Below are 26,158 nucleotides of genomic sequence, written 5' to 3'. Positions count from 1 at the left end.
GGGAAGAGTGGCCCGGAAAAAGGAGGGCAGGACAGAGAAGGTAGCCCCGGTATCGATCAGGAAGGAGACCAGCTTACCCGCTACCTTGAGTGTTACCCTGGGCTCGGCGAGGGTGATCAGGGTCATCGAGTCCAGGCATCTTCAGTCTTCAGCCACTCCCAGCATGGCCAGCGACAGGTCATGACCTGGAAGGGTGGCCCCTCTGCTCTGAGATGCAGAGGGCCTGTCACTTTTCCAGGGGCAGTCACTTTTACTGCACGCCGGGCAGGGCTTGGTTGGAGCCAGGGGCCGGGGAACTGTTTTGCCCAGTGGCCTTCATTTCCACACTTAAAGCATCTTACAGGTGGCATTCATCCTCTCGTTGCACCCCCACCACGCACAGTCCCCTTTGGACCATGCATGGCTGCTGTTGGCCTCAGAGCTGCTACCAAGGCTTGAGTTTGCAGATTCACCTTTTGTCGAAGGCAGTCTTACTCTGCCTGCTCCTCACAGGCATTAAAACCTTAAATGCCGTATTCAGATCTTGGACCTGGGTCTGAGAAGGCGTTAGGAGAGGGGGTGGCAGAGCAGGCGGCGGGAGGCCACACCAGGCCAGGCCTGAGGGGGCGGGCTGTGGGAGGTCTCAGTAACTATTTAAGGAGAGGGGTTGGACTTGCTGTGTCAAGATGGCAGCCCCCATGGGAACGGCAGGCCATGTGGCCAGAGAGGGGCAGGACTTGCCATGTCAAGATGGCGGCCCCCATGGGAATGGCAAGCCATGCGGCCAACATGGCAGCTGCTCACAAAACACAAGGGAAGAGCAAACCAAAACAGAAATCTCACTTAGCTGTTTGGAGCAGCTGGTGGGACGGTGGGTGGGTGGCTCTCGTGCTGCACGGCGGCCTTTGGTTGGCTCGCGGCCTGAGGTGGCGACAGCGGCTCCCACAGCAGCAGCCACTGGCTGGGAAAGGGGCGGCTGGGAAAGGGGCAGCCAGGGCAAAGAAGGAGGAGGAGGAAGAGAAAAAGCAGAAGGTGGGGCGGCGAGAGCAAGAGGTGTGGAAATGAGAGATTGGCTGGGTCGAAAGAGTCAGAAGACAGAGAGAGGCTGAGGACCGGTTTGAGGGGGTTTCTTGTGAGCTAGGAGAACCTGGGCTGTGGAACAAAAGGAGCAGAGGGAGGGACGGGAGCGCAGATAAAAAAAAAAACCTGGACATATGGGACCTCGGGCCACTTCCCGGCTCGTTGGCAGAAATTACTGAGGTCAGTGAGGATGTTAAGTCCCGCTTTTGGGTCATCTGGACCTATTGTAATTCATACTGAGGCCATGCCACGTTACAGAAGTAGTCAGATTGGTGAGGAGACACCCTAGAGGTGTGCTAGGATCCTAGGATCCGGTTTGGATTTTTGGTTACCCATACCAAACCCTGGGGTTGGGTAGCGAAGTCCCAGCGTCCCAGCCTTTGAGCCAAGGCTACGGAGGCCAAAAGGCCGGAGAACCAGAGTGGGGACAGGAATGTCTTCGCTGCCTCCCCAGGTTTGGAACCCCTCCTGGAGGGGCCCAGAGGGTTATGCCTGGAAGGCAATCTCTGACATGGGCCGCAGTTTACAGACAGAGACGCTGGAAAAACAACCGCCAGGAATTAGCATGGGCTGGGACTTACCGCTGACGCTGCCGAGCCCGGGGAAGGAGGCTGAGGGTCCCGAGCCACGAGGAGAGAAGAGATGGGGCACCCTGGACCATGAATGGTCAAATAGGATGCTTGCATCCTCCCGGGTTTTGGCACCAGATGTAAGGTTCGAGGCACAGGAAACGGGAGTCGGAGACCAAGGCATGTTAAAGAGGAGGTTTATTCCACACTAACGAGTGAGATTCATTATGGAGGAGGTAGAAAAACCAGGATTAGAGGAGGAGGGGTAGGAGGAGGAGGAGGAGGAGAAGAAGCCAGCCGGACTGCCCCGCAGACTGGGAGACAGCAACACGTGCAGCGGTGAACACGCCTTTTGGGGGGAGGAACAGGAAGGGGTTGGGCCCAGGGCACTCGGCACACGCTGATTGGTGGTTGAATGTCTCGGGGATGTCCCAGCACAGACGCAGGTTACATCATACTCCACCCACCAGTTGGGGGAAGGGAGGATCTATCAATGATTACCTGTCATGGACCTGCTTTGGATACAACTTTCCACAGTATTTCTTTACCATTTCCCTCCTCTTCCCCACCAAGGGATTCATTCTCTACTTTGGTAACATTTCTTCTTCATTTCTGCACTTCCAGCTCATGGTGGATGAGTCGATACTTGATGTCTATGTAGGGGTAATGGTGTTCTTGTCTCAAGGAAAAGGGCAGCCATCCACATGAGAGTGAAAGTTGGCCTCTTAATCCAGTACGATCACCTTCTAATGCTTTTGAAAATATTTATATGACCCCTTCAGAAACTTCACCCATTTTATAAGATACAAATTGTATTTTTTTTCAGTAGTACTATTTAAGACAAAGTTTACTGTTTTTCACTTTTAGATGACTGCTAATGTTTGAGTGCAATGTTCTAATACTTTACATTGTATACAGGGTGGGGCAAAAATAGGTTTACAGTTGCTCTTATGGAAAATAATATGATAATACATAATACAAGAATAAACTCTGTTTCATATCTTCACAACTGTAAACCTACTTTTGTCCCACCCCATATGGGCAATATTTTCTGGATTATCAACTAACTTAATAATCATGGATTGGTTTGGAAATCATGTCTACCATTATTTCTCTGAGAACATAGTTTCTGACTTTCAAATAGCTGGTTTTAAAAGATTTCACACATAGCTGATTTTAAATCAACAGCTCTCATGTCTACAGGTCCACTTGAGTAACGTAGTCTGAGCATCTGGGCAATGGGGAAGTTTTGAAGCTTAAAGGTAGAAGTGACCATATGAATTCTTTTGCCCAAGACCTGCCCTTGAGTGATTATGAGTAAGGAATCCAGAAGGGCTCCATTTTCCCAAAGCAGCGCAGCCTGTCATATCATCAGGGGCATCTCTGGATGGCACTCTGGAGACAGCATGACCTGCTGTGACCTTTCCCATACTTCCCTGGACAGCACCACTGTCTCCTGAAGATGGATGACCCTGATGAGTTCCAGTGTAGATCAGTTAGGGACACAAGTTGTTGGGGTTAAGGTTATCAGGGTTCTTTTTCCTTATGTCTTTTCTGATGCTTTGATACAGTAGGATTCACTGGGAATTCACCCCACTCCTTGTAGGTGATGTCTATGAATGTCGCTTGGGCACCATGCTTCCTTGGAGTCATGCTTTCTTGGAGTACCAGGGAGAGAAACTGGAGTAGTGGCTGGGGACTTGGAGCTTGGCCAACCTGGGTCCTATGATTTACTCTGGGCAAGGCACTTAGCACGTTAGTATATCTGTTTTCTATAAACTGTGGACAATACCATTCTTACGCATAGAATGAATGTGAGAATGAAGTTATGTGGCTAGTTGACACGTACCAGGCCTTCACATATTCATCTTTTTCATTTATGCATTCAACACGTATGTATCTATATAAAACCCTAATATGCAAATCGACCGAACGGCGGAACAACCAGTCGCTGTGATGCACACTGACCACCAGGGGGCAGACGCTCAATGCAAGAGCTGCCCCCAGCCTGCAGGCCCCGACCAGAGGCGTGGGGGACGGGGCCAATGAGCAGGTGGTGCCAGGCCAGCCAATTGGCCAGGCCAGCCAATCCAGTCCCCCCGATCGCCCTGCCAGTCGCCCTGCAGAGGGAGGCGACTGGCAGCAGTAATGGCGGGTGGGGCTGGCGAGCAGCTGGTGCCAGGCTAGGGTGGGTGCGAGTGGGGGCCCCGATCACCCTGCTGGTTGCTCCACAGATTGGCCCTGATTGCTGGGACCCTACCCATGCACAGATTTTGTGTACTGGGCCTCTAGTTTATAAATAATTGCTATATGCCAGGCACTGTGCTTGGTGCTAGGGACATAGCAGTGACAGGAAAGGCAGATTCCTGGCCTCAGGAAGCCAATGTGTTCTCCCTCTTGACTGTTATTATATAGTGCATTGTGCATCGTGGTTGTTTCAGAGACTGCAGCCCCCAGTGTGAGGTCACCAGAATGGCTTCACGTAGAATGACCGTGGGGGGTTTACACAGAAGGTTAAAATGTGTAAGAAGGACGACAGACGTTCCTATGAGGTTGTCCATGGAGTACTGGAGAGTGGATAATGGCTATACTCCAGGGGTGATAAAGCTCTATTAATTTAGTTACTAGACCTTGACTGAGGAATTAATTTACCTAGGCGACCTCAATTAGTGATTGTGTGGAAGCGATGTAATGGATATGGAATACAGATAGGGAAGTCAAAGCAGTTCTCTAAAATTAATTCAATTAATATTTATTAATCTCTGACTTCTCGTTAACTCTGTAAGACTAGTCACATGTTTTCTTGCCTTTGGTTTATTATGGCTGATGATATAGAGCTAACAAGCTTCCCTTATGTTAAGTCTTTTATCCTTTGATAAGGTAATACTCACTGTGAATCTAATGTAATTTAATTAAATAATCAAGGGCTTACAAAGCCCCCCCCCCCCCCTTTTTAACAATACAGATAGCTTCCACTTAAAAAAAATCTCCTGGTATAAAATCATCGTAGTCACATTCTGTGGCATGCAACTTTGAGGGCTTGCTGGTCCCTCACTTTGTAAAGTCTACATGAATCCCAAGTAGCTTTTTGAGGCATACGTCAGACCCTCTCTCAGAACTATGGCTTTCCACCTGGAACTCCTTCTTGATTTGAACTCTTGTTATAAGACAGTGTCATTCCTATTTTCAGCATAGCTAGCCTCCTAAAGCTATGGGTCTCCACTCCGCCCAGCAACCAAGCATAGCTCCTCTCCAGGTGATTCGTTAATATAACCTCTTCTTACCGCACTGCTGCTTACACCTCAAGGAGAAACTAGCATCTGTCAGCTGCCGGAAAGATAAGTAATGGCCCCTTCTTCTAGATATTTTCAGTTTTACCCTAAAATAAGCACGGTGCCTGACCCCAGTGCTCTGTGCTCTGAGGCACTGAGTATGGAGTCAGCCTTACAAGTAAACATCTTGTGAAACTCACTGTGTTACCTGCCATGAGGCTGTGTTCCTGGCCCCACACAACACCCCCTCCAGCAGCAGTCCTCTGAGGCATGGCTGCCTCGTCTCTCCTATGAACACCCACGTTTCCGGGGAGAACTTTCTCTGACTGGTCTATGCACCATGAGAACGGTTGGTGCCTTTGCCCGAGTGAGCTAGCCCTCTGGGCAAGCAGACCCTTTGCCGACCATGCTTTCCCCTGTCTTAGGCTCTACAGCAGCGGTTCTCACACAGGTCGCGACCCACAGGTTGAGAACCGCTAGCAGGGTCACCTAAGACCATCGGAAAACACAGATATTTACATTACGATTCATAACAGTAGCAAAATTACAGTTATGAAGTAGCAACGAAAATAATTTTATGGTTGGGGGTCACCACAACATGAGGAACTGTATTAAAGGGTCGCAGCATTAGGAAGGTTGAGAACCACTGCCCTAAAGCGTCTGTTGCAGTACATTTGTTCAGCTAATGACCTCCCTTGGCTCGGCTTTGACATCCTGAGAGGCTGCTGAGGAAGCACCTCTCTCATGAGACGTTTTCCTTAATTGTGCAATTAAGTTGTGTTACACTATTTGCTGGTTGTGGGTAAGGCAGAAAGCGCGGTTTCTTCTGCCACATGTAAATGGGGATGATGATGCTCTCCCCATTTTGTTAGCTGTTCATAGAGCATCTCTTACTTAGGAAGTACTGTTGGGGTCTGTGGGGATTCAGAGAGCAGGAGAGTTACTCCCTGTTTTCAAGGATCATTATACTATATGAACAGCCAAACTTACTGAAGGTTGGATTTGAAAAATGTTATGCTAGAAGTAGCAGAGTGCCTAGGAAGGATGCAGGAACAGAAATTTCTTAATGTAAAGTGTTTGGAGAAAAAACTAACAAAGGAGGTGAAATTTATCCTTAGCATTGAAAGATGTGAATGAGTGTGGGACAGAGGATAAGGAAGGGATATTCATTCAAAGGTAGAGGAACGGACCCTTGTAAATGGGCTTAATGACAGGGTGTTTTTTCATCAGAATAAGCTTAAACTACATATCAATTTCACTAACAGATGAAAGCAGTTTTTGAACTGGATGATCGTTTTATGGTTATCTTTATGAATAAGGTAACTGAGTCTAGAGAGGTGACTTTGAACATGACAATGCTATCGTGTTTATACAAAATACTTTTTAATGCATTATCTTATGCAATCTTCACAATGGTGCTGTCCCCATTTTACTGTTGAAAAAACCTAAGATTCAGATAATAATATAAATTACAAGTTACCAGGCCCATTCTGAAATATATGCAGATCCTTCTGTCTGACTTTGTAGATTATGCTCTCCACCACAAGGAAATCAGAACTGCTCAACTTTCCATGTTCTGTCCTGTAAATTAGGGAGGGTGTGGAGATGGACCAAAATCGGCAAGATCCACCACCTCCGCAGGTGGGTTAGGTCACATTTCTGGAGTCGGTGCAGGTTCCATAATCCAGGGGCTAAGCTTGGTCCTGGGCTGTTCCTTTCCTCTGGCCCCAAACCTCCAGGAGAAGGTGGCACCCAGCCTGGCCAGGCAGATGCCCCCCAGAGGCTGCCCACCTGTCTTTGTCCTTTTCACTGCAGAAGAGTGGTCTGCCAGGTGGCACTGTCGCAGAGTCCCACCATGATATCTGGGGAAGAGTATCCCAGAGAGGAAACAGCAGTCACCAAGGCCTGGAGGTGGGACTGTGCTTGGTGGATTCAACCGGTGACAAGAAGGGGAGAGGTGGGAGCACAGTGGGAGAGGAGAGGAGTAGGGGTGAGGAGAGGGGTTGTGGAGGCCAGATCACCTCAGATGTGGGTGGGGGGGGGGGCGGGGGCTTGGGATGTGATTTTGAATGAGGTGGAGAAACCTTTAAGCAGAAAAGTGACACACATTGGAAAGTAATCTGTCTGGTTGTTGGGCAGAGAGTAAGCTGTATCAGGACAAGAAGGGAAGCATGGCCATCACATAGGACATGATTCCAGGGGTCCAGGTGACAGGTAATGGGGTCAGTGCTAGGCGTGGAGGTGGTGAGAGTGGTCAGAATTGAGAGAGAAAGGAGAGTGACCGGGATTTGTCATTAGATTGAATGTGAGGAGTGAGAAGGCAGAAATCATGGAGTATACCACAGATTTGGCCCAAATAGCTGGAAAAGTGCATTTGCCATTTGTTAAAATGGGAAAGCAGAAGGAAGACAAGGTGTAGTTGAGGAAAGCAAGATTCTGGTTAGCACATGTGAAGTTTGAGATCTGTTAGAAGCCCCAGGGCGAGATGGCGAGTTAGTTGCTGGATGCGTCTGATGTCCATAGGATGGTGTAGGGCCTAAATTTGTGAGGCATCACAAATGGCATTTAAAGCTTATATGCTTGGATGAGATGACCAGGCCAGCACGTGTCACTGCAGGAGTGAGAGCCACCAAGCCCGGGACCTTATTGAGGAGAAGGCCTCCTGGAGGCGGGGGAGCTGGTGTTGCAGAAGGAAGGGGTGATGGGCTGTGTGCAGTGCTGGTGAAAGTTTGAGAAAAATGGAAATTGAGGCTGGACCATTGGATTTGACAACAAATCGTTGATGACCTTGACAAAGTGGAGTGTTGGTGTTTTGGAGAAAATAGCATAATTGAAGTGGGTTCTGAAGAGAATGAGAGGAGGGGAAGTATAGGCAGCAAATATTCACAGTTCTTCTAGTTATTTTTTCTATAAGGTAATTGAGAAGTGGAGCAGAAACAAGAGAGAGTCAGATGTATGTATATTTTAGGCAAGAACCAGATCTAGCCTGTAAGCATAGGGTGATCCAGAAGAAAGGAAATGCTGGCTGGTGTAGGGGACAGGGACCCGTGATTCTGTGCTCAGATAAGAGGTTGGCCTTAAGAGCACAGAAAATTCATCCGTAATAATATACACGGAGTGGCCAGATTATGATGATCTCTGAACGCATAATAATCTGGCCCTCTGTGTGTGTGTGTGTGTGTGTGTGTGTGTGTGTGTGTGTGTATGTGTGTGTATCAGAGGCCTGGTGCATGAATTCGTGCATGGGTGGAGTCTGGCCAGCCTGGCCAGGGGGAGGGGACATGGGCGGTTGGCCGGCCTGCCTGCTGGTCGAACTCCTGGTCGAGGGGACAGTTTGCATATTAGCCTTTTATTATATAGGATATACACTGAGTGGCCAGATTATTATGCGTTCAGAGATCATAATAATCTGGCCACTCAGTGTAAGGGAAAGCAGGCAGAGCGAATAACGTCCTGGTTGGAGGTATCTAGTGCTGAGAGTGGAGTAGGAGCTTCCATTTCCTCAGTGAATGAGAAGCCAGGTTGCTTGCCCATGGCTGGGGTTAGACTTGGTCTTAAAGAGTGGCAGGCTGTCTCCTGCTGATGCTTGTGACTCCTGGCGGCCCTGAGCTGCTCTGTTAGAGATGAGCACAGAAAATTGCACCCAGAACATATGTGTTGGGTGCCCATATCCACCCGAGGAGAATCTCTATCTTGCATGGCAAGTTACTGTGTTCAGGAGAAAAGCAAACTCTTACCCTTCCTTTGCTTGCCTTGTTGGCATGTTCAAGGTAGATGCATTTTGATTTCGTGATGGCTCAGCTCCCTGGCCAGCAGGATAGGGCCTTCTAAAAGGTACATGTTAAATCCCTTTTCTACTTATTAGCAGCTCCAAAATAATAGTACTTTGTTTTGCACCTTGTTCTCCACTTAGTTCAGCACATGTTTCACTTACTATCTTTCCCACACAGTTTTAACACTTAATGCTTACAACCGTTTCTGAAGAAGTGGTATATCACCCAGAGAAGTCAGGTAACAGTCACTTACTTGAACCTCATAGTCACCACAGAGTTGCACAAAATACACAGTTACTTTAATGAATACAATTATACGTTCTCATAAGCCAGATTTGTTTTGTAAATAAAGTTTTATTGAAACACAACCTCGCTCCTTCAGTTACATATTGTCTGTGGTTTTTTTGGAACTCTAACAGCAGTTATTATATGGCCAACAAAACCTAAGGTATTTACCATCCGACTCTGCATTAAAAAAAAAAAATGCTGAGCACTGCATTAGAGTGTACAGACCAAAAATAAAAAATTAAATTAAATAGTGTCGGCAAATTGGCCCCATGCGTCACCATGGCCTGTGACCTGCTATCCTACAGGTCGGTTTCACTGCCTTTACCTCTCACAATGCAGCTGATTGAAAGAATTTTGGGGTAATTGTGATTACATGTGTTTTTTACCATGTGCATTGATTATACAACCTATCCCTGTAGTAAGATGCCATCTCACTTATTTACCTTAAAGTAATTAACTTAGCTTTACAGATCAGTTTTTTTTCCCCTTAAAAAAAAAACAAATTTTGAAAATTATAAACAGTAATATACCCAAGGAGTTTATAGGGTTCTCCTGGCCAGTCGCATCAAGCTTGATGCATCTACTTCCTTGGGGAATACCGAGGGATCCATGACATCCTTTCCTCATTGAATCAGAACTGGGCTCTCCACTTACTTTCTCTTAGTTTTCCTGATTTTGACTTGATATGCCACCTTTTGAGATGACTATTGCATATACTTTTGATTTTAAGAGTCTCAAAGTTTGGGGGTGCCTGGGTGTTGATTGCGGTCTGGCATCTCCTTCATGCTCACCTGTATAATTATCCCCTGGACTTTATGTCTTGAATTGCCCATGATAAGTTTGCTTTTAGGGAAGTAATATTCCCTGTTCTTTCTATCTGAGTTCCCTAGAGCAACAAATAGAATATAATTATTGATTAACATGTTTAATAGATTCCGATAATCTTCAAAAGGATTTTCCCCAAAGCTCTGCACGTCTTTTTGTAATTGATATTGTCTTAGCGTAGACTTAGGGTCCAGCCAAAGATAGTAGCTGCCCTGGCCTCAACCCGATATCATACAAGGACAACAGCGTCCTCTCTGAGAGGAGTCAGTTTACTTAATTCTGTGGGTTTTTTTTTTGGGGGGGGGGTGGTCTTTCAATTCAGACTGAGAAATGAGCCCTCCCAGAGCACGGAGAAGGGAGCCTGCAGGAGCCCTGTATCCTGCTTCCTTTACATCTACCCCTGGCAGATGTAGTCTCAAGAGTGTAAAGTTAGAGCAGAAATTCCCTGCTATCCTTAGAATAAATGTGACGCTTATCCCTAAATCTTCAACCAGGTCTTCATGCTGTGCAGCAGGACTACATAAAAATCAAAAAACTTCTGTGAAGGAAAGCATACTCTAAGGAAATATCAGCATAAATTTGAGGAACTATCAGGCTTGGAAAAGTATCTGCAAATATGCAAAAGAAACAAAAATATATATTAATAAAGGAATTTAAAAATTGGGCAAAGAATTTGGACAGTTCATAGAAGGATATAATTTCCAAGCACATATTTATAAGCATCTCCAATATCTCCAAATTAAAAGCATGCAATATTACTCAACACCTAATAAAGTAGCAATGACTTCTTTAAGACAATGACAACCAAAGTGGGTAGGCTATGGTAAAAATGACACCGTTTAAATTAATATCCTTTTGGAAACTATTTGGCAATATGTGTAAGAAAGTAGACAAATGTTAAGGGAGGCATGAGAAATAAAACCAGATAAGGAGTTTGGATTAGATACAGTAGACCGTGAACTCTGATGGTTTCTAAGGGTTGGAGTTGTCCAAGGTATTCTATATAGATTAGTCTGCTGATGAGTACTTAAAGGGGAGAGGCCAAAAACTTAACACCTAGGAGGATTGGTAAATATTGTACACCAATAGGTGATAGAACTTTAAAGCTAAGTAACTAGGCTGTCCTCAATTTGACAAACTAAGAGCCTGAGGACTAAAAAATATGGAGGTAACTTCCCCAAGGCTCAAGTAAGACTTGTGAACTCAGGGGAACTAGAGAAGCCAAGAGGAACTGGATGGAATCTTCTGAGGTGCAGTCTCTGTTTTGTTTTGTTTTTAATATTGAAGTCTTTATGGAATTGATTTAGCAGCATCTACAAATGTAGAATTCTAATGATCTTGTGTAGAGTTTAATATTTTCTGATTGAATATATAAACATTAGTTTTAATATATGTTTAATAGATAAAAATTAGTAAGATTTAAAAATAATCATAGCTGTTTTCCATTTGAAAATATTCTGACTAGCTAGTACAAATAATTAGATCACCTCCATAGATTTTCACATATTTATAAGCATCTCCAATATCTCCAAATTAAAAGCATGCAATATTACTCAACACCTAATAAAGTAGCAATGACTTCTTTAAAACAATGACAACCAAAGTGGGTAAGATGCAAACTTCTTATTTTGTCCCAGATCAGCATTTTGAGTATCACTAATATAGAGAACACTAATATTTAAGCTTTGGGCAGAGGAAGAGGATGTCCTGGTGGGATCGGGCCTAAACGGGCAGTCGGACATCCCTCTTACAATCCAGGACTGCTGGCTCCCAACCGCTTGCCTGCCTGCCTGCCTGATTGCCCCTAATCACTTCTACCTGCCAGCCTATCACTCCCTAACCACTCCCCTGCCAGCCTGATCGATGCCTAACTGCTCCCCTGCCGACCCAATTGTCCCGAACTGCCCTCCCCTGCAGGCCTGGTCCCCACCCAACTATCCTCCCCTGCAGGCCTTGTCCCCCCCAACTGCCCTCTCCTGCTGGCCTGGGCCCCCCCAACTGCCCTCTCCTACTGGCCTGGGCCCCCCCAACTGCCCTATCCTGCTGGCCTGGGCCCCCCCAACTGCCCTCCCCTGCAGGCCTAGTTGCCCCCAACTGCCCTCCTCTGCCAGCCTGGTTGCCCCTAACTGCCCTCCCCTGCAGGCCTGGTCCCCCCCAACTGCATTCCCCTGCAGGCCTGGTCGACCCCAACTTCCCTCCCCTACAGGCCTGGTCCCCCCCAACTCCCCTCCCCTGCAGGCCTGGTCCCCCCCAACTGCATTCCCCTGCAGGCCTGGTCCCCCCCAACTGCATTCCCCTACAGGCCTGGTCCCCCCCAACTCCCCTCCCCTGCAGGCCTGGTGCCCCCCAACTGCATTCCCCTGCAGGCCTGGTCGACCCCAACTTCCCTCCCCTACAGGCCTGGTCCCCCCCAACTCCCCTCCCCTGCAGGCCTGGTCCCCCCCAACTGCATTCCCCTGCAGGCCTGGTCGACCCCAACTTCCCTCCCCTACAGGCCTGGTCCCCCCCAACTCCCCTCCCCTGCAGGCCTGGTCACCCCCAACTGCCTTCCCCTGCAGGTCAGGTTGTCCCCAACTGCCCTGCCCTGCCGGCCTGGTCCCCCCCAACTGCCCTCCCCTGCCAGCCTGGTTCCCCCCAACTGCCCTCTCTGGCAGGCCTGGTCCCCCCCAACTGCCCTCCTCTGAAGGCCTGGGTCCCCCCTAACTGTCCTCCCCTGCAGGCCTGGTCCCCCCTAACTGTCCTCCCCTGCAGGCCTGGTTGCCCCCAACTGTCCTCCCTTGCAGGCCTGGTCCCTCCCAACTGCCCTCCCCTGCCGGCCATCTTGTGATAGCCATCTTGTGTCCCCATGTGAGCAGACATCTTTGACCACATGGGGGTGGCCATCTTGTGTGTTGGAGTGACGGTCAATTTGTATATTACTCTTTTATTAGATAGGATGTAACTGATCATTGCAAATGCAAATCACTTGCACAAATGATACTACTAATAAGTGGTGAAATCAAGATTTGATAAGTGTCATTTGAGTTCCTAGTTCAGTGTCCTGAAATCGAGACTGTCCTTCCTGTTCCACATTGGGAGTTTTGAAGGGTATGTAAGCTCTTGGTCATGGTGGTACAGACAATTGTTCAAAGGCTCTAAGTGACAAGCTTGGAAACAGCCAGTTGCAAGGGATGGTGAGAGCTTGAATTAGAACAAAAGTATGTAAGAGCTGAAAACCACAGAACTTACTCTTGATTTGATCAGGCTTGGAAAATTGGGTAGATTTTGGTACCACTAATCAAGCTTGTTAATAGAGAAGGAGGATTCTGTTTGGGACAAGTTCAGTTGTGCTGTTCATGGAATATTCTCATAGAGTGGTGTAGCAAACAGTGTGATGTTCAGGTCAGGAGATAAGGAAATAAAGCTTTAAAATCATCAACCTGGAGCTTATCAGTGAAATCCCTCTTACAAGTACTACCAACCACTGAGAGCTTATAGCGAGATAAGAGGACGATAGAGAAAACTGGCGCACTACTATTAAAAATGTAGTCCAGCCACTGGCTGCCTGTCCACTAATTGTTTCTTGCTAGTCCATGATAGCACAGGGATTTGCCTCAGAATATAATCAACTGCATCACTAAGCCCACTGTTTATTTTGGCTGACTTTTTCCTTTTAATCTTAGCAAGATTCTCAATGAAGGAAGCATTGCATTAATTAATGTCTAGATGCAAACTTCTTATTTTGTCCCAGATCAGCACTTTGAGTATCACTAATATAGAGAACACTAATATTTAAGCTTTGTGTAGAGGAAGAGGTGTCCAAAGAGAGTGAGAAGGAATAGTGTGAGTGACAAGATGAGAAACAGAAGAAAGGGATGTATGTGTATGTGTTTTAAAAGAGCGAGTGGTCAGCATAGCCACGGAGAGATCAAATATGATTGAGGCCTAAAAAATAATGATTGGAGCCCTGGCCAGTGTGGGTCAGTTGATTGGAGCATTGTCCTGTGCACCAAAAAGTGGCGGGTTCAATTCCCGGTCAGGGCACATGCCCAGGTTGTGGGTTCGATGTTTTGCTCTCCCTTCCTCCCTCTAAAATCAATTTTAAAAATGATTGGATTTGGCCACTACAGGGTCTTCAGTAACATTTTAAGAGCTTTAACCCCTGCTTGTTCTTCCACCTTCTGCCATCTCATTTTTATCCCACCAATCTATCTCCCAAATAATTCTCAAATCTATACTTTGGCCAGATATACCAAAGACCTCTTTGATTCTAAATCTAAAATATTCTTGGAATCAATCTTTTATTTAGCTCTTGCTGATCTGAAGTTACTGATCACTCTCTTTCCACACCCCACCTATCTATCTTTTCTACACATACTGCATGTCTTTAATTACACCCATTTCTTAAGTTATGTATGGTATCAATTTCCAAACCACATTTCTTTCCTGAACTACAAGGCAGTCTAACAGTCTATTGGACATGAATGCCCCAGACTCTTCAAGTTCAATATGTCCAAAAGCTGAACCTGAATTCTTACCTACATTCTTCCCTATAATCCTTTCTTCCTAAATCTCATACCTTGGATTATCATCTGCCCTGTTGCCAAACCATGGGCTTGAGCATCATACTTGACTTTCTCCTTATTTCTTATCCAGCTGGTTTCACCTCCTAATGACACTTCATAACATTAACTCTCCCTGTGCCCACCACCTGTATCTGGGCCACCAGTATTTCTGACCTGAATTACTGAATTCTCCTCTGGGCTGGGGGCTCCCTTTTCAGTCTTCATTTGCCTCCAGTACCCTGGCCACATTGGAGCTACAGTCCTCTATCTAAATGGAAATTTGATCACATCACTCTCTTGTTGAATTGTTTGCCTGTCCCCCAATCTTACCTTTACTCTTTCTCTATAGATTCAGGTCAGATTGATTTTTGTTTCAGTTCTTTAATTTCAATCTCAATCTCTCTCTCTCTCTCTCTCTCTCTCTCTCTCTCTCTCTCTCTCTCTCTCTCTCTCTCTCTCCCCCCCTCTCTCCCCCCCCTTCTTCTTTCCCTCCCTCCCCCTCCCCCTCCCCCTCCCCCTCCCCCTCTTACCTCCCACCTTCACCTTCCCAGAGGCTCCTGTGGCAGCCTGGAGCACATTTCTATTTCCTGTTCACTGGTGAGTTTTTTTCTCCGTCCTCAGGAAGCTTCCACAACCCTGTAAATCTGAGTTGTGTGGGCTTCCTCTGTGGTCTCCTAGCATTCTGCCTTTCCCATGTTACAACCCTTGACATATTGTTCTGTAATCTTTCATTTTTGTCATGAATCAGTGCTTTCCTCTGAATTCAAATCTCCGAGGCGGCAGGAACAATATCTCTTTGGCAAATCATTATGCTTCAAGCTTCTTCCTAGTGCAGTGCCTAGAATAGTATGAACATTCAGTCGATGTTTGTGAAATGAAATGAATGCTCTTCTGAGAACTTTCACATCCATTATCTCAGTGGGGGTAAAGTTGAACAATTTGGAGAGGATTTTAACGAAACACGAGATGTCAATGCATTAGAAGATTAAATTTTTTGTTGAGTTGTTTTGCACTAGTAGGAGGAAGGAGAAATTAGTCAGGAAAGCTGATTAGGAGAGTAGATGCATTTAATTCCACCTCATAGAACAAAGAGGAAGAGATTTTTTTAAACTAGCTTGCATCATTTAAATTTCATCTTCCTTCTAAGAAGCTAAAAACTGTGTGTTTTAATATTTAAAGGTATTTTAATATTTAAAGATGTCAGATTGTCCATTTTTTAGGGCTTTTTCTCCACCTGGAAAAACTTTAGATAAGATCATTTAAAAATCTCCCTGTATACTTTACTCATTGAATTTAGTGTGTGTGTGTGTGTGTGTTTGTGTGTGTGTGTGTTTGTGTGTGTGTGTGTGTGTAGGGGGGTTGGGGGCAGAGGGAGGTTACAGAAGTGAGCAATCAATTTATAGCTTTTCCTTTTCTAAAAAAAAATTGAAATGGAATATATTTTAAAGATTTAATTGAGTTTTTAAGACAGAAATACAGAAGTAAACATAAAGAAATGGGCAACAATAGGAGGAAATCTAGGCTAAGAAAACCTAGGTAAGATAAACTTTGAGGACAAAGTGTATCTGGAAGTCAAGGCAAAGATATATGTGATAAGGTACATTGCTTGCTATTCTTTACCTTCTTCTCAAAATGAACTTCCAAAAGCTGGAGAGCTCACAACTCAAGATAGACTTTGCAGGCCCTGGTTGCTGTGGCTCAGTTGGCTGGGCGTTGTCTCACGCACCTAGAAGTCACTGGTTGGATTCTGGTCAGGGCGTATGCCTGGGTTGCAGGCTTGATCCCTGGTAGGGGGCATGCCGGATGCAGCCGATCAATGTTTCACTCTCATATCCATGTTTCTCTCTCTCCCTCCCCCAACTTCCTCTCTCTCAAAAAAAAAAAAAAATCAGTAAAAATACATATTTTTCAAAGATGAGGACTTTGCAGTCAAGTAGTTAAAAGCACAGGGCAGATTCAATGCCAGCTATGCCGCTGCGAAGTAAATGGTCTGTTTTGCCACTAGTTAAGAGATTGGCATGTGTTCTGTCTAAAATGGTGGCTGTCTAGGGTTTGCATGGAGATGTAGATTGTAGAATATTTAAAGAAAGGGAAGGTAAAGACTTTTTCTTCAAAGCACAACTTTGAATCCACTCAACTCCTTTAAATATATATATATTCATTTGGAGCTCCCAATTCTCTATAACACATGGAAGAGAGATGCCTGGTTGGGAACAACTTGAGGAGAGGATGCCAGAGTTATCTGCCTCTAGAAGACAAATGACCTCACGTAGATTTCATGACGCTTAACTTTGACCAGCCAGCACTGTGTTTTCACAGATCTACAAGAGAAGTTAGCTCAAAATGCATCCCGAATAGCTACGTAAACAGACCTGTTGAGTGGCATTGTATGAGACTTTCTTCCCATAATTAACTAATGGGCTTGTAGGTCATCACAGTGGTTTCTGGGTATGAGGATCACATGACCAGTTTGTATGAGGAAATTTGCCATCTTGTTTGCTATGGCAGAGGAACATGCAAAAGCCTCATCTAAAAGTGACAGGAATCTACTTAGGTTTCAAATTAAACAGGAGGTATAGGGCTGTTTCATGTGATTTAGAAATGGACTTTATCATAGTCCATTCCTATCTTCCCTGACTCCCAAGGCTTAAACATGGAGGTAATACTGAGACCACGTGGTTTGACAGAGTCGGGGCTGACAGTCCAATAATAAAAACCTTTAACCGTTCTCCACAGTTTTCTAGTTGGTGAAATGTAACATCAGCAATGTCTCAGTAAGAATAGTCATTCCTCACATTAGATTTTCAGATTCCAAACCATATCTGTTGAGAAATCTGACCAAGATTTTGGGGAGAGTCAGCACACTAGCCCATCTGGAATTCGGGGAGTTAGAAATTGTCTGATGTGTGAACTGGATGGACTAAGGGGGGTAAATGTACCTAAGGGATGGGAGTAAATGGTTTGTTCGTTCTGGTAACAGGATAAGAGTTTCCTCTCAAGTCCACAACCCCTGCTCAGCCATTCCTCTGAGCTGCGTGGGGGGTGTTCTTTACGTTGTGGTTTCTATATGATTATTTCTGTGGTTTCTCTGAGTTACCCAGATGAGTAATTTTAATGTGGTGCCTGGCGTGGGGTTTTTGGTTTAAAGACTGAGACACAGGACGAACCTGTGGTGAATGCTGTACAGAGCGCGGGTATTGCCCATGTGTCTCTGTTCTCCTTATCTTGCCGCTCCCTTGTTCTCACATCAAACGAGGGAGAAATTTTTTAAAATTTTCCAAAAAACGGAACTCTGCATGGTGATGGTTTCCCTGGCCCCAGAGCTGATTTTTCTCTCTCATTTCTTTGCATGGATCGGAAGCCTTTTTGTAGGTGAGAGAGCGCTGGTACGGCTCATGTATGAGCCTCTCAGTGTGGCCAGGCACTATCTGTGGAATGGGAGAACAAGAGTGGAAGTGGTGGGTGAGGACTGGGGGATGAAGGGGAACACTGTCTAATCATAGAGAACCATAAAGAAAATTTAGGCAACTGAGTACCACCTGCTGTCTTCAATTAAATTTTAGTCATTTCTGATCATATGTTTTTTCAAAACAAGTCTTGGCACCAAATATCTGATTATTTGCCAATGCTAGTAAAGGTAATGTAGAGTTTGTTCGACTCTTCAAACTTCCCCATGAATTGAAACAAGGTTAATCATGGCGCCAGAACCAGGAGATAAAGTTCTTCCTGTCTGTCTACAGAATACAGTACCATCCACAGCCCGTCAACACCCATTAAAGATTCGGACTCTGAGCGATTACGTCGAGGTTCTGACGGGAAATCACGTGGACGAGGCCGAAGAAACAATAATCCTTCACCTCCCCCGGATTCTGATCTTGAGGTATGTCATTGCCAACACCTGAGCAAATAACACGGCGTCCTAGGACTTAAATGATGGTTCTGAAGACCTGTATTGTTACAGCAGTGACGAGGGTGTCCAAGTGCTTTTGTTGCTGCTTTCTTTTCCATAGTAACTATAAGGAAAGCATTGTTTTCTCTCTTCTACATTAATTCTAGGGAAAGCAATAATTTCTGTTCTCTCTCCCATTTTAACTATATGGTAAAGTATCTGCTTATTTCTCTCTAAGGGAATATAGTTAATTACATAATTCTCTTTGAACAAAATTATCTGATAGTGCTCTGTATCACTGTCATTTCAATTAGGTAATTAAAGACATACTTATATATGTTAAGAAAGGAAAACCTGGAATGTTCTCAACTGAAGTGGTCATCCTCTTATGAGGTGTGTGCTGGTGGAGTTCAAAAGCAGGAGGGATTAGATAAAACCTGCCAGGGTTGGTTGGTTTCATAGCCTTGAATCCATTGCAATTAAGTTTCTGGTTTTTGTTGTTTTTTTTGTTTTTGTTTTGTTTTTTGCCAAATTGGAATCTGATGGTGGGAAATGTAATTATTTTGGCCAAAAAGATGAAAATTTTCAGCGGGATCTAAATGACTATGTACTGGTGTAAGTGGGAATGGAAAGAAGAAAAGCAGGTGTGAGGCCTGTTGTGGTATCTCAAAGACCTTCTTTGAAATGAGTTCTTCAAATCCAATTCCAAATACCCTGAGAGTGTGTCAAGAGCAGTGTGATGTGTCTGCTTATGTTATTAACTATCTGGACTCATCAGAAAATCAAATATATAACCTGGCCAATTGATAACAGCCTAATAGGTAACATAAGGTAAATAGATGATGGAAAGTTTTAGTTTTTGTGTGCAATTTTTTAATACTTTGCTTGATAGAAATAAAGCATCAGATTAGCTCCTTTAACACTTCCTAATGAACAGAGAGTAGAAATAAGGACAAGATAAATTGGATGATTTTTTAATTGATTGTTCCTCTCTGTCTCAGAAGCTATAAACAGCCTAGTTTTAGCTCGTTTTTATTTCTTCAGAGCTGAGACTGAGAACCTGTTTCAGAAGTAGGAAGGCATGTGTTATTATGGCTCTCTTGTATTATGTGGATGTTGCTAATAGAATTATCCTCTTGTTTGTCATCTGAGGTCACAGCAGAAGAAAAGTTGGGAGACATACTTTGAATAGTTGAATTTTTTTTTAAATAGTAAATCAGATTTTTCATTTGTCTCCCATTTCAAAACAACTGCTCATGTTGAAGTTATGAATAACAAGGTTTCTTAAGCAAAAGAAAGACACACCGATTTGGTTCTTCTTTTGTAGAGGGTGTTCATCTGGGACTTGGACGAGACAATCATCGTTTTCCATTCCTTGCTTACTGGGTCCTACGCGAACAGATATGGGAGGGTGAGTACCAGGAGGCTTTTTTTTTTCTTTACAACAACAAGGCCTAGAATTGAATTTTTGTCCAAATGGGAATGTGGTTAAACTTTAAATGACAAATCAAAAATCTAAAAAAGAAAATAACTTGATGGGTTGACAAAAACATGTAAATGAACAAAAGGAGGTATTTTTTTGATTCTTAAAAATGAGATAAACTTTATGCAATTTAATTCATTCTTACTTCAGATCCCAAAAAATAAAAGTGATTGAATGTTATTCTAAGATGATATATTAGAATGTTTAGATGACATAGAAAGATCTTTTGGGTTGTATTTTTTTATTTGCTATGCCCTTCTATTTATTTATTCACAACATATTCAGTGGAGAAAATATTCACTTGCCATTTTCTTCAGTGATTAGCAGTATTAGTATTTTATTTTCAAAGCACCTGTTATGAATGTCTTTAAAAGTCCCTTGGCCATGAGACTAAATTTATAGGAATGGTATACACAATTGAGCCTCTGAATCACAATAGCACCAATACATTTATATTTGAGTTGTTATAATACCTATCTTGGTATTGTAGGTAAAAAATAATGTTATAGACCACCTATGTGAATAGACCTTCAGGTTCAATGTTCTGCATTTGAGTTTTCTAAAACCTTGGTCATTTTTTTGATATATTTCTTGATGGATTCATAAACCTTTCCACACAATAATGATGCTATTCAAAGTGGCTATAAATAATGTCTGAAATTATTCTGTAAATATGATATTTTAATTTTTTAAAATCTTTAAAGAAATAATATTACCAATCTTAGATTTGTAAACTATTGGTTTGGAACCTTAAAAATGACACTGTGTTTATCACAGTTGGTACCATAAAATGTGCAAGCTGTCATTACAGATTCTACCCAGGTATGCGTTGTTTCAATAAGTATAATTGAGTGCTTGCTATGTAGGTATAGTGTGGAGGTGAAAGTAGGGAATTATCAATCGAGCTTCACAGTGTAGCTTTCCTTCTCCTAACTCTAAAGATATGCCTAATAAAAAAATGGCTGAAAAATGCACATTTGTAGGGTAAGAATAATCCACCATTTGAATTTCTGTCCAGAAATAAGGTATCTGTAAAACACAGTATGTCCCATCTTATTGTTAAATTTCTAAGAGAAGACAACAATGAAAAAAGATTCAGATTATGAAAATAAAACTATAGAATCAGTCATTCTAAGAAAATCTATTATGTGCCTAGCACAGTGGTCGGCAAACCACGGCTCACGAACCACATGTGGCTCGCGAGCTGCGGTTTGCCGCTCTGTTGACTAATGAGTTTGCCGACCACTGGACTAGCACAATAAGGATTCAATAATTATTAGCTGTGTTGTTTTTTTCTGTATTATTATTTATATTAATACTCTACTTATACTTTTATTTACTAGAAATAGTGATATTCCTATTTTTACAAAACAACTTAAAAATTGATTAAAGATTAATACATGTAGCCAGTAGGAAGAATCTGGAGATCTTAACTAAATCATTCTCATGTCCTATAACTAACTTCTGTGGGAGAAAGGTGGCTCTTGGAACTCACACAAAAGTGTTGGAAAGAGCAGGCACGAAGAAAACCAGAATTTGAAAATCATCCAGAAAGTCTTGAGTCTTTAAAAACTTTCTCACTAAGGGCCAAATTGATGCAAACAGAGTTGTCTTGATCAGTTCTCTGTGACCATTGAAAGGAGCCAGCTTAGAGCATCCTATGACCTATTGACCTCATGTCAGTCTTTGACCATAAATTACTCATTTACATATGGAATTCATACCTAACCTAGAAACTGCTGGCTACCTAGAATTTTCCATTCAGATTCTCAACAATATCATGAGTTATATTTTAAAAAGTGTCAATCATTAGTATTTTGAGGTTTCATCAAATAGTATTTTGTTTGTTAGTCTGTTTACTTTTGTCATACTAGGGCAGGTGATAAAAAGTTTTACATATAATTACCCAAAACAAAAATTGAATATTCTTCAAAGTGTGGGTGATTTGATATATTTAAATGTAAGCTTGATTATTTATAAGTTGATGGGGGTCTGGGAGAAAGAAAATTTGGAAAGCCTAGTTAGGGAAGGTTTTCCTGCGGTCAGAAAGATCTGAATTGGCCAGTAGGTCATGTGACCCTCAGGAGAAAGAATATTCTTTAAAAAAAGAGAAAATGTTCTAAACAAAGGAAACAGCAAGTGCATACGTAGAAAAGGGCTTGATGCTTGAGGGACAAAGGGTAGTGTTGTCAGCTTTGTGATGATGATACAGAGTCAAGAAAGAGGAGAGCCAGGACAGAGGGCCATCCAGCCATGGTCAGGAGAGTTGATCTCATTGTACATGCCATAGGATGTCATTCAAAGTCTTCAAGAGAGTACATGACAGATCTGGTTTGGATTTTCAGATGTCTTTGGCTGTGTGTGGATAATCGAAGGTACGGGCAGAGGAATGGAAGAACAGGGGAGGTTTTGGCAGTGATCTGACGAATTAGCAGTAGAAATGGAGAGAGCCGTTTAGATTCTTGATTCTAGTGCCAGTGGGAAAATTGGATTTGGAAATGATTTGGGTTGGGTTGGTAGGCAATCCTATCCTATATAATAAAAGACTAATATGCAAATCGACCGAACAGCAGAATGACCAGTTGCTATGACGTGCAATGACCACCAGGGGGCAGACACTCAATGCAGGAGCTGCCCCCTGGTGGTCAGTGCGCTTCCACAGGGGGAGCACCGCTCAGCCAGAAGCCGGGCTCATGGCTGGTGAGCACAGCAGCGGTGGCGGGAGCCTCTCCCACCTCTACAGCACTCAGACATCCCCTCCCCACCCCCCAAAGGGTCCCAGACTGTGAGAGGGCACAGGCCGGGCTGAAGGGGACTCCCGTCCAGTGCAGGATTTTTGTGCACCAGGCCTCTAATAAGTAATAGGAATGAAAAGATCATCATCGGTTTTTTTGGTTGTTTTTTTTTTTTTGTTGTTCTAAGCAACTGGGATACTAGCCATATGAGAGTGTTGAGATGGGAAAGAACTAATTTGGAAGAGAAATGGAAGTTTGGTGTTGGACAAGTTTGAGATGTCTATGAGATATCCCCTTGAACCAGGCAAGGAGGCAGAGATGAACCCAGGAATGAGGCAGTGGTCAGGGCTGGAGATGAGTCAACAGTGCACAGCTCGGGATCACAAGCCCCTCAGAGGCTCTTAGCTTGATTTCTCACTAAATGTCTATTGCACACCTTCTTTGTGCTGGATGCTCAAGGTCAGCCTGTTGTGCCCTGGTCCAGATGGGTTTTGAAGACACAATGGCTAATTGAATTGTAGCCTGAATCATGCAAGACCTCTTGCTTCATGTTCTCTTCATTGGAGAACTTTAGAGTCGAGCAGAGTTTGCTCTCAGATCTGATCATCATGCCTTGTAAAAATGTGGTCCAACAAGGATTCTTCCTGACAATAGTAATAATTAAGATGATCAGAACATCCTGTATCCTTTCGTCTCCCCTGAGGCTGAGGAGAGAGGTCGTAAAGCAGTTCAGGTCTTAAAGGCAGCCTTCCTTCTTGGAGCACAGGTTCCGTGGTGTGCCTTGTGCCTGCGCATTGTCAAGGGGAACATGGAAGGCTGGGCCTTACTCTCCAGGCCTAGAAAGAAATGAATGCCTGACAATGTGATAGCTGTTCTGTCTCCATGGGAACCAGACACTTGAGAAGTAGCTTAGTCACACTAGCTTAGGCAACTCAATGAGTAGGCCATTCAGTAAGGGGACACAGGATCTGGTTGATATAATGCAAAATTAGGGCATGTTCCAGCAATATGTACCAAAAAAAAAAAAAAAAAAAAAAGTTTGAGAATGTCCCACCTTCCGTGTAATCCTAGCTCTGGGAAGCAGGCATGTTGGGTGTTATGAAGAAGTGTTGTTTTAATAACAAAGGTGATGGGAACTAAAGGAGGGTGCTGGGTCCAGGGCAGGCTTGGCTGGGGAAGAGAAGAAAGAGAAACAGCATATTAGCGGGAGAATAAAGCCCATGGGCGTTCCTGTTAAGTAGGTTGTTGGTAAATAATATCCGTCGCAGCCTTCTTTGTCTAATGAATTTTTAGAAGTTGCTCTCAAACTAAGTCCAGATTCCCCAATTTCACTGAAGAAAACTAGTCTTGATTTTTTTTCATTGAATGCTCTTTTAAAAATAGACAATATATTTTGGAATTTTCATGGAATTGTTATTTTGATGTGAATTCCCCATGAGCATGTATTAAACTTAGATTTTTCTCCTGTTTTAAAGAAAATAGATCAGAGCGTGCGTGCTCTCCCTCCCAGCAGCGCTCCCACACCTTCCCCTTTCCCCTCTCCTTCCCCCACAGGCATGCCTCTCCTAAACTCTAAGGGACCCCAGGAGACTTGCAACCTGGGCAGCAATGGGCAGCAGCAGCTTGTCCTGGACTAACCCCCTGAACCTATCCCTAAGGCCCCCTTTTCTCTGACTTCTTAGTGAGCCAAAGCAGCCCAGCCTAGGCTCGTTGCTCTGCCTAGTCTCTCTCCTATTGCTTGTTCTGTCCTACGCCCTTTCTTGTTTCACTGTCTCCAACTTTAATAAATGTCCTCTCCAAAAAAAAATTGGCAAGATAACCCAGTTACATCAAAGCAAGTACCCCAGACTTCTATTCCAAATAAGTATTGTGCTGATACCCCAAACATGACTCCCCTCTGTGGAAGGACTCCCCAAGATATCTAGACCCAATGGCTTCATTGTTCCAATACTTATCATTTATCATTGTTCTTATGGATCTGGCCTAATACACTCCTCATTTTAACACAAAAACCTAAACATAAACGCTTTAGCCAACATAAAGCTTAGTATTTTTAATTCTAGGTCCACCTTGTTAAGGATTTCCTATGTGCCCAGTACTCATAGAATTCAGCACCAATGTTCTGAAACTGCTAAGCCCATTATGCAGATGAGGGAACTGATGCTTGGGAGAGGTTAGAGACCAAATGTGAAAAACCTGAGCACCATTACTGGCATAAAATAAATATTAATTATGTCTTAATGTAGTTGAACCTTGACTGCCAAATACTTGAATCTGGCATAGTGGCCAGTGATTAATATGTGGTCGTGTCTTCAAATTTATGAAGTGCCAATATGTGACATACCTAATTCAATTCAAATAGATCTAGACTCAAATCCAAGCTCTGACTTCAGGGTTTGGGTGGGGTGTGTGTGTGATTTGTTTGTTTGTTTGTTCTTTTTTTAAACTTATTGTGGAAAGGATTACAAATGCCCCTCTTTTACCCCCTATTAACCCCCTCCATCCTGCTCCCACCAATGCCAGGCCTTCACCACACTATTGTCTGTGTCCTTGGGTTATGTATATATGCATATAAGTTCATTGGTTAATCTCTTCCCCTCCTCCCTTCCCTCTCAGATTCGTCAGTCTGTTCCATTCTTCCATATCTCTGGATCTGTTTTGTTCGTCAGTTTCTTTTGTTTATTAGATTCCACATATAAGTGAGATCATGTGATCCTTGTCTTACTCTGACTGGCTTATTTCCTTACCTTTGGGAAATTATTTATTCCTACTGAGCCTATTTCCTCACCTATAATGCTGGCTACTTGACTTGCAAAATTGTTTTAAGAATTAAGTCACATCAATTATATCTCAATAAAGCTGAGGTGGGGGGAAGAAAGATTTGGGTTGTGTCATGAATTTGAAGGGTCTCACACTGTGTCTAATTACAGCAATAACTCAATAACAAAAACTGCAAAGATCACATATTGATCATATATCTGCTGCGTGGGCATTTGTTTTATAATACACCAGGCTTCTCCAAGAATCGCAATTGTCATAGTGAGTTTAAATCAACTAAACTTCCCTAGTGAGTATTCAGTACGTTGGTGAAAGACAAATTTGAAAGTAGCTGGTCTAGCCCATTTCATCAGAACACTCCTTTGGCCAGTAAAGATTGCTGTTCTTCCCCTTTTGGGGGAGCAGCACTAAGCTCCCAAATCTGTTGAGGGATGACCTCCTTCCACAGTGGCTGGTGAAGATGCTGTGCTCTCAGCATGGCACCGGGCAACCAGACCCCCAGTGTCCTCCGGGGACTGCAGAGGGTCTGGTCACTTAAACGGAACAATCTCTCTCATGGAACCTCCAGACCGCAGATTGGCAAACCTTTTCTCTAAAGGGTCAGATAGGAAATATTTCAGGCTTTGTGGGCCAGCTGCTGTCACAACTCCGCTAACATAGCCACAGACAATAGGTAAACAAACAAACGTGGCTGTATCCCAATAGAACTTTATTTATGGTTCCCATTTTGAATTTCATGTCATTTTCAGGTGTCATGAAATATTATTCTTCCTTTGATTTCAAACGCCTCTCCCAGAGCTCTAGATCTGAGATTGAGACCATACCCTGTAGGCCACATCTGGTCCATGGCCTGCTTTCATAGGGCCTTCAAGTGAAGAATGTCATTTCGGTTTTAAGGGTTGTTTAAGTAGAAGAAGAACACTGTGTCTCAGATCGCATATGT

At 43.8% G+C, this 26,158-nt stretch overlaps 1 protein-coding gene across 1 annotated transcript in view; it reads left to right on the top strand.

Annotated features, from left to right (window-relative positions):
• Nucleotides 1–26,158, top strand: part of EYA1 (EYA transcriptional coactivator and phosphatase 1) — a 153,060-nt gene that overhangs the window by 67,858 nt on the left and 59,044 nt on the right. Inside the window, exons 8-9 of the mRNA XM_080647229.1 lie at nucleotides 18,071–18,210; nucleotides 19,547–19,630. Of these exons, the coding sequence (XP_080503355.1) occupies nucleotides 18,071–18,210; nucleotides 19,547–19,630 (224 nt within the window). The remainder of the gene's footprint in view (nucleotides 1–18,070; nucleotides 18,211–19,546; nucleotides 19,631–26,158) is intronic.

The sequence above is a fragment of the Plecotus auritus genome, assembly GCF_963455305.1.
Source record: "Plecotus auritus genome assembly, chromosome: 11".
NCBI classification, from domain to species: Eukaryota; Metazoa; Chordata; class Mammalia; order Chiroptera; family Vespertilionidae; genus Plecotus; species Plecotus auritus.
Note: the sequence above shows the minus strand (reverse complement) of the source record. Positions and strands in the feature narration are given on the sequence as shown.